The sequence below is a fragment of the Vanellus vanellus genome (genome assembly GCF_965231255.1).
Source record: "Vanellus vanellus genome assembly, contig: HAP1_SCAFFOLD_2320, whole genome shotgun sequence".
Classification (NCBI taxonomy): domain Eukaryota; kingdom Metazoa; phylum Chordata; class Aves; order Charadriiformes; family Charadriidae; genus Vanellus; species Vanellus vanellus.
In genome coordinates, this window is record NW_028127776.1 from 1,870 (window position 1) to 12,598 (window position 10,729).

The 10,729-nt window shown below is 71.7% G+C and overlaps 3 protein-coding genes across 3 annotated transcripts; 2 read left to right on the forward strand and 1 right to left on the reverse strand.

Moving 5' to 3' along the window:
* Positions 1-332: 332 nt before the first annotated feature.
* ACP5 (acid phosphatase 5, tartrate resistant) lies at positions 333-3,408 on the forward strand (the record flags this gene model as incomplete). The annotated part of the gene is given in 7 exon segments (XM_082500829.1): positions 333-429; positions 432-514; positions 516-584; positions 793-805; positions 808-919; positions 1,877-2,231; positions 2,869-3,408. Coding segments are annotated over 7 exon segments (966 nt in total). The 3' UTR covers positions 3,106-3,408.
* Positions 3,409-3,627: 219 nt separating this feature from the next.
* ELOF1 (elongation factor 1) lies at positions 3,628-4,850 on the forward strand. Its single transcript, XM_082500828.1, has 4 exons — positions 3,628-3,696; positions 3,872-3,989; positions 4,192-4,262; positions 4,394-4,850. Exons 2-4 carry the CDS (start codon positions 3,874-3,876, stop codon positions 4,456-4,458), a joined length of 252 nt encoding a protein of 83 aa, XP_082356954.1. The 5' UTR covers positions 3,628-3,696; positions 3,872-3,873; the 3' UTR covers positions 4,459-4,850.
* A 587-nt stretch (positions 4,851-5,437) lies between these two features.
* Positions 5,438-9,793, reverse strand: CNN1 (calponin 1). The gene is made up of 7 exons (XM_082500827.1): positions 9,460-9,793; positions 8,262-8,383; positions 7,960-8,026; positions 7,721-7,858; positions 7,060-7,170; positions 6,717-6,863; positions 5,438-5,848 (listed from the first exon to the last, which is right to left on the reverse strand). Exons 1-7 carry the CDS (start codon positions 9,520-9,522, stop codon positions 5,621-5,623), a joined length of 876 nt encoding a protein of 291 aa, XP_082356953.1. The 5' UTR covers positions 9,523-9,793; the 3' UTR covers positions 5,438-5,620.
* Between the last annotated feature and the right edge of the window lie 936 nt (positions 9,794-10,729).

Consider the following 10,729-nt stretch of genomic DNA (forward strand, 5'->3'; position numbering starts at 1 on the left):
TCCCATGGGGGGGGGGGGGCTGGGACACCCCCCCCCCGACGGTTGGGTCCCACGGGGGGGCTGGGACGCCCCCATCCCCCCTTGTCCCACGGGGGGGCGGTCAGGACCCCCCAAAAGTTGGGTCCCACGGGGGGGGTGTGTGGACCCCCCCCCATCCTCCCGTGTCCTATGGGGGGGGGCTGCGACCCCTGTGACCCCCCCAGACCCCCATGTCCCACGGATGGGGGCCGGGACCCCCCCCAAAAAGTTGGGTCCCCACGAGGGGGGGGGGGGGGTCAGCACCCTCGTGCCCCCCCCCCCAACCCCCCCCGTGTCCCCCCCCCCCTCTGCAGATGCTGTCGCTGCTGTGGGTGACGGTGACGGCGACGGCGGTGGCCGGGGGGGGCCCCGAGGGGGCGGTGCAGTTCCTGGCGGTGGGTGACTGGGGGGGGTCCCCGACCCCCCCTTCGCCACCCCCCGCGAGGTGGCCACGGCGGTGGCCATGGGCCGAGTGGCCACCGAGTCGGGCGCCGACTTTCGTGCTGTCCCTCGGGGACAACTTCTACTACGAGGGGGTGCGGGACGAGTGGGACCCCCGCTTCCAGGTACGGCCCCCCCCCGCAAAAAATTTGGGGGGGGGGGGGCGAGGGGGGGTGTGTGTGTCCCAAAATCCATAGGGGGGACCCCACAACCTCTGAGGGGAACCTGAATGTCCCCAAAGAAGGGGGTTGGGGGTGTTCCCTCCTGTCCCCCCCATATGTGTGTGTCGCCCCCCCCCCCAAAAAAAATTGTGCCCCCCCCCCCCCCCCCCAGGAGACCTTCGAGCGGGGTTCGCGGGGCGGGGGCTGCGGGAGCTGCCGTGGTTCGTGCTGGCGGGAAACCACGACCACGCCGGGAACGTCACCGCGCAGATGGCGTACGGCCGCCACTCCCCCCGCTGGTACGGGACCCCCCCCAGGGTGTCCCCAAGTGTCCCCAAACCCCCCCCCCCCCCCAAGGTGCCCCCAAACCTTCCCTCTCCCCCCCCCCCCCGATGTCCCATAGGCACTTCCCACACCATTGGCACAGCCGCTGCCGGGGGATGGGGTGTCCCCAAGTGTGTGTCCCCCCCCCAGGGTGTCCCCACAGTGTCCCCACAGTGTCCATGTCCCCCCGGGGTGTTCCCACAGTGTATCCCCAAGTGTGTCCCCCCATGGGGTGTCCCCAAGTGTGTCATCCCACCCCCCCCCCAGGTGTCCCCACGGTGTCCCCACAGTGTCCCCAAGTGTGTCATGTCCCCCCAAGGGGGTGTCCCCATTGTGTCCCCAAGTGTCCTCCCCCAGGGTGTCCCCAAGTGTGTCCCCCCCTCCCCCAGGTTGTCCCCACAGTGTCCCCAAGTGTGTCATGTCCCCCTGGGTTGTCCCCAGGGTGTCCCCAAGTGTCCCCAAGCCTCCCCCCCCCCCCCGATGTCCCACAGGCACTTCCCACACCATTGGCACAGCCGCTGCCGGGGGATGGGGTGTCCTCAGCATGTCCCCAAGTGTCCCCCCCAGGGTGTCCCCACAGTGTCCCCAAGTGTCCCCCCCTCCCCCCGGGTGTCCCCAACCCCCCTCCCCAATGTCCCACAGGCTCTTCCCACACCATTGGCACAGCCGCTGCCGGGGGATGGGGTGTCCCCACGGTGTCCCCAAGTGTGTCATGTCCCCACAGTGTCCCCAAGTGTGTCCCCCTCCCCCGGGTTGTCCCCAGGGTGTCCCCAAGCCCCCCCAAGCCCCATCATGATGTCCCACAGGCTCTTCCCACACTACTGCTGCAGCCGCTGCCGGGGGATGGGGTGTCCCCAGCGTGTCCCCAAGCGTGTGTGTCCCCCCCCCCTCCCCGGGAGGTGTCCCCAAATGCCCCCCCCGATGTCCCGCAGGCACTTCCCGCACTACTACTACAGCCTTCGCCTCTCGCTGCCGGGCGCCAACGCCACGGCGCGGCTGCTGGTGCTGGACACGGTGCTGCTGTGCGGCGGCGGGGACGATTTCGGGGCGGGGGGTGACCCCCCCAGCGGCCCCCGGGACACGGCGGCGGCGGCGGCGCAGTGGGCCTGGCTGCGGGGACGGTTGGCCGCCGCGCGCCACGACCGCTACGTGCTGGTGGCCGGCCACTACCCGGTGTGGTCGGTGGCCGAACACGGCCCCACCGCCTGTCTGGTGCGGCTGCTGCGGCCGCTGCTGCGGCGTCACCGCGTCACCGCGTACCTCTGCGGCCACGACCACAACCTGCAGGTGAGCCACGGACCCCCCCCCATGGGACCCCCCAAACCCGTGATATGGGACCCTCCCGGACTCTGGGGGACCCCCCATGGGACCCCCCAGTGTCCAGGGACAGCAGCTTCTGGGGGACCCCCCCAGACCCAAACATGGGACTCCCCCCAAACCCTGATATGGGACCCTCCCAGATTCTGGGGGCCCCCCCATGGGACACCCCCCCCCCAAAACCCTGACATGGGACCCTCCCGGACTCTGGGGGACCCCCCATGAGACCCCAGCCTCTGAGGGGGGTCCCCAATGTCCAGAGACCCCCCCAAACCTCGGACTCGGTGAGACCCCCCCCATGGCACTGTGGTATCGGTGGGACTCCCCCCCCCCCCCCCCCAACCCCACAGTCCAGGGACCCCCCCTCTGCCCTGGGGTGTCACCGTCCCCTTTATTGCCCCCCCCCCCATGTCCTGCAGGGACAGAGGTGTCTGGGGGGGCATCCAGGAGTCTGGACCCCCCCCACCCCTGGTGCCCCCCCCCAAGTCCCTGTAGGGGGGTGTGGGGGGGTGTCAGCGTCCCGGTGTCTGGGACACACACACACACACACACACACACACACACACACGACCCCCTGACACCCCCATCTTTGCCCCCCCCCCCCCAGTTCCTGTCGGAGGGGGGGGTGGGCTACGTGGTGAGCGGCGCCGGCAACTTCATGGAGGAGTCCCGTCGCCACGGGGGGGCTGTGCCCCCCGGCGCCCTCCGCTTCTTCTTCGGGGCCCCCACCTCCCCCGGCGGCTTCGCCCACCTGCGCCTGGACGCCCAAGCGGCCACCGTCACCTTCCTGGAGGCCACCGGCCGCGTCCTCTACCGGGTGGCGCTGCCCCCCCGTGACCTCTGACCCCTCCAGGACCCCCCAAAACTGCCCGGGGGGGGTGGGGGGGGGGCACCCCCTGACTCCCCCACATATGGGGGCCCCGGTCATGGACCCCTCGTGTCCCCGGGCCCCGCGTGGCCCAGCAGGACCCCCCTCCCCCCGGGTGCTGGGGGACACCCCCCCCTCGGTGCTGGGGGACACCCCCCCGTGACCTTTGACCTCAGGGGCACAGGGCGGGACCCCCGTGACCCCTGACCTCGGGGACCCCTGGTGGGACACCCCAGTCCCCACCAGTGCCCCCCCTCCCCCCCCCCCGCCAATAAAGAGCTTTGGACGGAGGCGCTGTCGCGATCAATGGCCCCAAAACAGCCGCGTTTCGCCGCGGATCGCGCGGGAAAGAGGGGGGGAGTGGGCGGAGCCACACGCGGAGCACGTGGTGGTCAGCGGCGGGCCCGGCCCCGCCCCTCCGCGCCGCCGATTGGCTGGTTCCCCGTGCCCCGTCACCCAATGGGAGCGGGGCGAGAGGGGCGGAAGTGGCGTCAGGCGGGGTCGCTTCCGGGTCAGCGCGGAGGAAGCGGCGGGCGGCGGCGGGAGCGGAGCGGGACGCGGCGGCAGGTCGGGGCGGGCCCGGAGGGGGGGGTGGTCCGAGCTCGGCGCCGTCGTGGCCCGTTGCGGGTTCGGGGCTGCACCCGCGGGGGCTCCTGAGCGCGGGGGGGTGGTGTGGGGTGCGGGGGGTTCGCGTCCCTCCGGGCCCACGCGCCGTGACCGCCTCCGTGACCGGTTCCCGCAGCAATGGGGCGCCGTAAGTCCAAGCGGAAGCCGCCGCCCAAGAAGAAGATGACGGGGACGCTGGAGACGCAGTTCACCTGTCCCTTCTGCAACCACGAGAAGTCCTGCGACGTCAAGATGTAAGCGGGGGCGGGGGGGGGACGGGGACACGGCCCGGGGAGGGCCCGGGAGGGCGGCCCCGGCCCCGGTCCCGGTGGGGGGGAGGTGGGCCGGGGGGTATGGCATGGAGAGGGGGACATGACCCGGGGTGGGGGTGGGGCTGGGCCTGGGGGGTGACCCGGCCTGGGGCCGCTGTCCCATCCTGTCCCCCGCTGCCCCCAGGGACCGCGCCCGCAACACGGGGGTGATCTCCTGCACCGTCTGCCTGGAGGAGTTCCAGACGCCCATCACCTGTATCCTTACTGGCCCCCCCCCTCCTCCCCTGGACCCCTCCTCCTTCCCGCAGACCCACCCCGGGGTCTTCCACACACCCCCTCCTCCCCCCCCCCCCCCGTTACTGCCTTAACGCCGCCCCCTCCCCGAGACCTGTCGGAGCCGGTGGATGTCTACAGCGACTGGATCGACGCCTGCGAAGCCGCCAACCAGTAGTGTCCGGGGCAGCCCCTGCCCGTGGCACAACCCCAGACCCCCGGGAGGGGTCACATCCCTGCCCCGAGACCCGAGGGAGGATGTTGTCACATCCCCGCCACCCATTCGCGGTGTTTTCTTTGCATTGTCTTTACGTTTTCTACTTTTCTGTCCCCGGGCACAGGGGCTGCGGCTCAGGCGGGGACCCAGGACGTTTGTCCCCCCCTCCCTGGGGACAGGACCCCTGCTTTTGGGACGGGTCTGGGGGAGGGGGCTCGCTGGGCCCTGCCGGACTTGTCCCCGTCTCAGGCGTGCCAGCGGGCTGCGGGGACGCGGGGACAAGAGCCGGGCGCGTGCGCGACATGTTTTGGCAGAGCTGCCCTCGAATAAACCCCTGGCGGGGCTGGGCCGGGGCTCCGCGTCCCTGTCACTAGCGCCGGGTCGCGTGGGGACACACAGGACGCGTGGGGACGGCCCCGGTGGGATGGCTGGACCCTCGCAATGCTGAGGGCCTAACGAGGCTCAGCGGTGCTAACGAATCTCCTCTGGCTTCGCAGCTCCTCTGGGACAAATTGTCACCCTCGGCCACCAGCTCCTAAGCCCGGGGATCCCGGACCCTGTTACCCCCCTCCTGGGGACCTCGTTAGGGTCGACTGTGTGGTCACGGGTGCCCGTGTGGGCAGGAGGGTGTGGGGTGTTTCGGGAGCTGGGGGGGGGGGGAGCCCCCGTCCACCATACAGCGCTGTCCGGCTGCCGAAACGTCCCCTCTGTGCCACCACGTGTCCCCTGTCTGTCTGTCCCCCCCCTTTCCCCCTCTGTATCTCGGTGTCCCCTCTGTCCCTGTTCACATTCACCATCCCGCTGCCCCCCATCCCTTTCCCATCTCCCTGCGTTGTTGCCCCCCCCCTCCTCATTCCCTTCCCCTTTCGCCCCCCCTCTGTGTCGTCCCCTCTCCCGCTATCGTGTCGCGTTGTCCCCCGCGGAGGCGGCAGCTTTGCGTGTGAGTTTAATTGTGCCTCGGTGGCTTCACACGGGAAGAGGAGGGGGGGGGGACGGCGACGCCGATACCCCCCACGCCCCCTCCCCAGGCCGAGCCGGCCCCGCGGGGCCGCGGTGAGGCCGGTGCGGTGCGGCCCTGCGCGGGGCAGGGCGGTTGCGGGTGCAAGCGGCCGCGGGCCGGCGGCTACTGGGAGTTGTAGAGGCCGTCGAGGCCGTCCTCGCCCAGCAGCTCGGGGCCGCCGCAGTACTTGGGGTCGTAGACCTGCCGCGGCAGCCCGTACACCGTCATGCCCTGCTGCGACGCCCCCTTGTTGCTGCCCATCTGCAGCCCGATGGTCATCGTGTCGCAGCGCTCCATGCCCAGCGCCGGCTCGAAGATCTGCCGCTTCGTCCCCGGTGCCGTCATCCCCGCCTGGGTTGGGGTTGGGGTTGGGGGGGACGACGACTCAGTGCTGGGGACGGCGGCCTCTGCCTCCCCTGGGGGTCCCGTCCCCCCCCCGCTGGGGATGGTGGGGAGGTGGCTCTGTCCTCCCCGAGGGTCCCTCGCCCCCCCCCCTGTGGGGCTGGGGTGTGCGCGGGTGTCCCACTGTCCTCCCCGGGGGTCTCTTGTCCTCCACAGAGGGTCCTTCGGCCCCTCCAGGTGTCCCTCAGCCTCCGCAGCACACCGCATCTCAGGGTGTTGGGGGCTCGGGGGACCCCCCACTGCCCACGGGGGTCTCCCCGACTCCCTCCCTCCAGTGCCACATCCCCAGCTCCCTTTACCCGCCGGACCCAGGACACTCGGGTCCCCCCGGGGACAAAACGTCCCTGTGTCCCCATACCTGGCTGGCCCAGCACCGTGGGGTCCCCGCAGGGATGGCCGTGTCCCTGTGCCCCCCCCCGGCTGGCGCCCTTGATGTCCTTGGGGACGGTGTCCCCCTGTCCTCACTTGGTTGGTGCTCTTGATGTCCCCAGGGACAGTGTCCCCCAGTCCCCCCCTGTCTGGTGCCCTTGATGTCCCCAGGGATGGTGTCCCCCCCTGGCTGGTGCCCTTGAAGTCTCCAGGGACAGTGTCCCCCTGTCCCCCCCTGGCTGGTGCCCTTGATGTCCCCAGGGACGGTGTGTCCCCCTGGCTGGTGCCCTTGATGTCCCCAGGGACGGTGTCCCCCCCTGGCTGGTGCCCTTGATGTCCCCAGGGACGGTGTGTCCCCCCGGCCGGTGCCCTTGATGTCCCCAGGGACGGTGTGTCCCCCCGGCTGGTGCCCTTGATGTCCCCGGGGACGGTGTCCCCCTGTCCCCACCTGGCTGGCGCCCTTGTTGGTGCCCATCTGGAGGCTGATGGTGGCCTGGTCCAGGGGCTGGTCCGTCCCCAGTTTGGGGTCGTAGAGGTGCCGCCGCGTCCCGTAGGCCGTCATGCCCTGCTGGCTGGCGAACTTGTTGGTGCCCATCTGGGGACGGGGGAGAGGGCGTCACGCGTTGGGGTGGGACAGGGACGATGGCACCAACGGCCCCCCCGGTACCGCCCGCCCCCAGGGACGCCTGGGCAGCCTGTGTGCCCTGATGTCCCCCGTGCACCCCGGTGTCCCCCTGCGCTCCCCCCATGTCTGTCTGTGTCCGTCCCCGTCCCCCCCCCCACTGTGGCACCTGGAGGCCGATGATGTTCCTGCCCTCACGCAGCTTCTCGGGGTGGAAGCGCCGCTGCTGCTTCTCCGCGTACTTCACCCCCAAACCCACGTTGTTCCCCTTCGTCTTGGCCTGTGTGGGACGTTGGGGGTCGGGGGTGTGCACAGGCCCTCCCCCAGACCCACATTTACCCCCACTTCCCCTAAGACTGCCCCAAAACTCCCTCGGGCCCCCTGAGACCCACCCCACCCCCCCAAATGCCCCATCACCCCGCAGGTGAGAGCAATGGGGGGAGAACCGGACCTGAGCGTGGGATGTGGTCCTCCCGGGGGATGTGGGGGGGCTCCCAGGGACCCCCCAAGGACCCCCTCCCACCCCAGCGGGGTCACCTGGCTGGTGGGTGGATGAGGGTGGGCTGAACCTGATGTCCTCCAAGGGGGCTTGGGGACCCTCCAGCACCCCCCGGGACACCCCCCCCCCCCCCCCCCCCCCCGAAATGGCCCTGGGCCCCATCCTGCCCCAGCGGGGTCACCTGGCTGGCGAGGGAGATGAGGGAGGACTGGACCTACGTGGGGTTGGTGTCCTCCGACGGGACTTGGGGATCTTCCAGCACCCCTGGGGGACCCCCAGCTGGCCCCCCCAGCCCCCCCTGGGGACCCCCGTCCCGCCCCAGCGGCCTCACCTGGCTGGCGAGGGCGATGAGGGTGGACTGGACCTGCGTGTGGTTGGTGTTCTCAAAGAGGTCGTTGGCCTCGAAGATGTCGTGGGGCTTCACCCCGTAGCGCGTGATGGCCCGCAGGAAGTTCCCGATGTTCTCCAGCTGCGCACAGCTCGGCTCAGAGCCCGGACCCCCTGCGGCCCCCCCGGGAACCCCCGCGGGGTCCGTCCGTCCCCCCAAACCCCTGTTGGGAACCCCCTCACCTTGTGCCAATTCTGGACGGGTTCGTTCACCTTCTGCACGGAGCCGGGCTGCAGCTTGTTGATGAGCCTGGGGGGGGGGGGGTCAGGGGTGAGGGCAGGGGTCAAGGTCAGGGCTGGGGTCGGGGTCAGCCCTCGGGGGTGTGGGTCAGCGAGGGATGGGGTCAAGTTTGGGCTGAGTTCCCGGAGAGTGACCCCAGCGCCGAGTGGGGGACGGGGGTGGGCTGCGCTCCCAAAGAACGGTACGGTCCCCGTCTGGGGTCAGGGCTCGGGGGGGGGGGGTCGGGGGGGGTCGGGGGCCGTACTCGCAGAGGATGACGCCGTCCTTGAGGCCGTCCATGAAGCTGTCGCCGATGCGGCGGCCGGTGGTCCCCTCGATCCAGGCGCGCAGCTCCCGCTCCCGCTGCGGGTCGTACTTCTGCGCCAGCTGGGGGGGGGACGGGGGGGGACACGGGGGGGGACACACCGTCAGGGGGACACACACAGGGACACCGTCAGAAGGACTTTAGGACGGGGGGGGACACCGTCAGGGGGACATGGGGGGCACTGTAGGAAGGATGCTGTCAGACGGGGGGAGCACATGAGGGGCCGGGGGTCTGCGCAGGGGACACGGGGGTGTCACAAGAGTTCAGCCCCCCCTCCTTCCCCCCACCGTGTGCGTGTGGAGGGGCAGAACAACCCCTGTGTGTGTCCGCCCCCCCCCCCCCCCCCCCCCCCCCCCCCCGGTGGTGGGAGCGGGGGTAGGGAGGTGGGGTGACCCGTGCGGGGGAGGGGGCGGTGGGGAATCTACCCACGTCCCACCCAACCTCCGGGCCCCCCACCTCCCCCCCCCCCCCAACACACACACACAACACACACCCCCCCCCCCTCTCCGGGAGGCGTCCGGGACCGCCGAACCTTTGCCCATATATAGCCCCGGGGCCGCGGCCGCCCGCCCACCGCGCTCCGACGCCTTATAAGGGCTCGCGGCGGGGCCGGGGGCGGCGGGGGCCCCCCCCGGGGCCACCCAGGGCCCCCCCACCCGCCTTAACCCTTCCCTCACCCGCCGGTAGAATGAGGAACGGCGTGTTCCCCCCCCCCCCGCGGGATGTCTGCGAGGGGAAACTGAGGCACGGCACCCGGGCGACCGTGTGCCCCCCCCACCCCCACCCCCGACACAGCGGAGGGGGGGTCCCGGTGCCCATCACCACCCCCACCTCCCCCCCGCGTGTCCGCCCTCCCCCGCCCGGGACAGCACCAGGGACAGCGCCCCGCCCCTCCCCCCACTGGCTCACACCGGCCCTGCCCCCCCCAACCCCCCCACACCCCCCCCCAGCCGGGTCCTACACCACCCCCCACCCCGGGTCGGTCCAACCGACCCCCCCCGACTCCAACCGGGCCCTGAGCCCCCCCCCTCCCCCTCGGTTCGGTCCGGTCCGGTCCGGTCCGGTCCGGTCGGGTGCTGCCCCCCCCTCCCCCCCCGGGGTGGCCCCCGCTTCGGTCCGGTCCGGTGACCCCCCCCACCTTATTCTTCACCTCGGCCGACAGCCCGTAGGCCGGACCGCGGTTGAAGTGCGCGTTGGACATGGGGGGGGGTCGCTGCGGAGGGGTCCCGGTGGGTCCGGTGGGTTCTCCCCGGGGGTGGGGGGGGGTCGGTGCCGGCGCGGTCCCGTCGGGTCGGGTCGGTCCCTCCCGGTCTCTGGTCCCGGTCCCGACCCGCCGCCGCCGCCGCCACTTTTAAAAGTCGGCGGAGGGCGCGGAGCCCCCCCCGGGACCGGCGCCGCCGCCAACCAATCGGCGCCGCCCGCCGGGCTGATGTCACCGCGGGGAGGGTGGTGGCGTCATTTTTTCCACATTTAGTGGGGGGATCCCGGGGGGGGGGAGGGGGGGAGCCCCCCGGGTCGCCCCGTCCCCAATCCCCCCCCTCCCCCCATCCCTTCCCCGTCCCCATCTCCCGCTCTTCCCCCGACCCCCCCGTCCCTCTGCGTCCCCCTGTCCATCCCTCTGTCCATCCCTCTGTCCATCCCTCCGTCTTTCTGTCCGTCCCCCCCTCCCTCTATCCATCCCCCTCATCCCCCTGTCCAACCCTCCATCCCTCTGTCCATCCCCCCCCGTCCCCCTGTCTGTCCCCCTTCCTTCTGTCCATCCCCCCTCCTCTGTCCCTCCCTCCAGTCCCTCTGTCCCTCTGTCCGTCCTCCCCCCCATCTGTCCCCCTGTCCATCCCTCCATCCTTCTGTCCGTACCCTCCATTCCCCTGTCTGTTCCCCCTCCCTCTGTCCATCCCTCCTGTCCCTCTGTCCATCCCTCCATCCCTCTGTCCGTCCCCCTCTCCCTCTATCTGTCCCCCTGTCCATCCCTCCGTCCTTCTGTCCGCCCCCCCCAGTCCCTCCATCCCTCTGTCCATCCCTCCTGTCCCTCTGTCCATCCCTCCCTCCCTCTGTCCGTCCCCTCTCCCTCTATCTGTCCCCCTGTCCATCCCCTCCGTCCTTCTGTCGGCCCCCCCCCAGTCCCTCCATCCCTCTGTCCATCCCTCCGTCCCCTGTCTATCCCGCCCCCCCGTCCCTCTGTCCGTCCGTCCTGTCCCTCTCTCCTCCCCTCCCCGCGCTGTCCCCCCCTCCCCCCCTCCGGGGCCTCCCGTGCCCCCAAAGTCCCGGGGTGGGGGGTGGGGGGAGCGGTGGGGGCGGTGCGGTGCGGACACCCCGGTTCCTCCCGGTGGTGCCGTCAGCGGATCGGACTCCGCCGGCGCCGGGGGGAGGGGCGGTTCGTCACGGGCGGGGAATGCGCCCCCCCCATC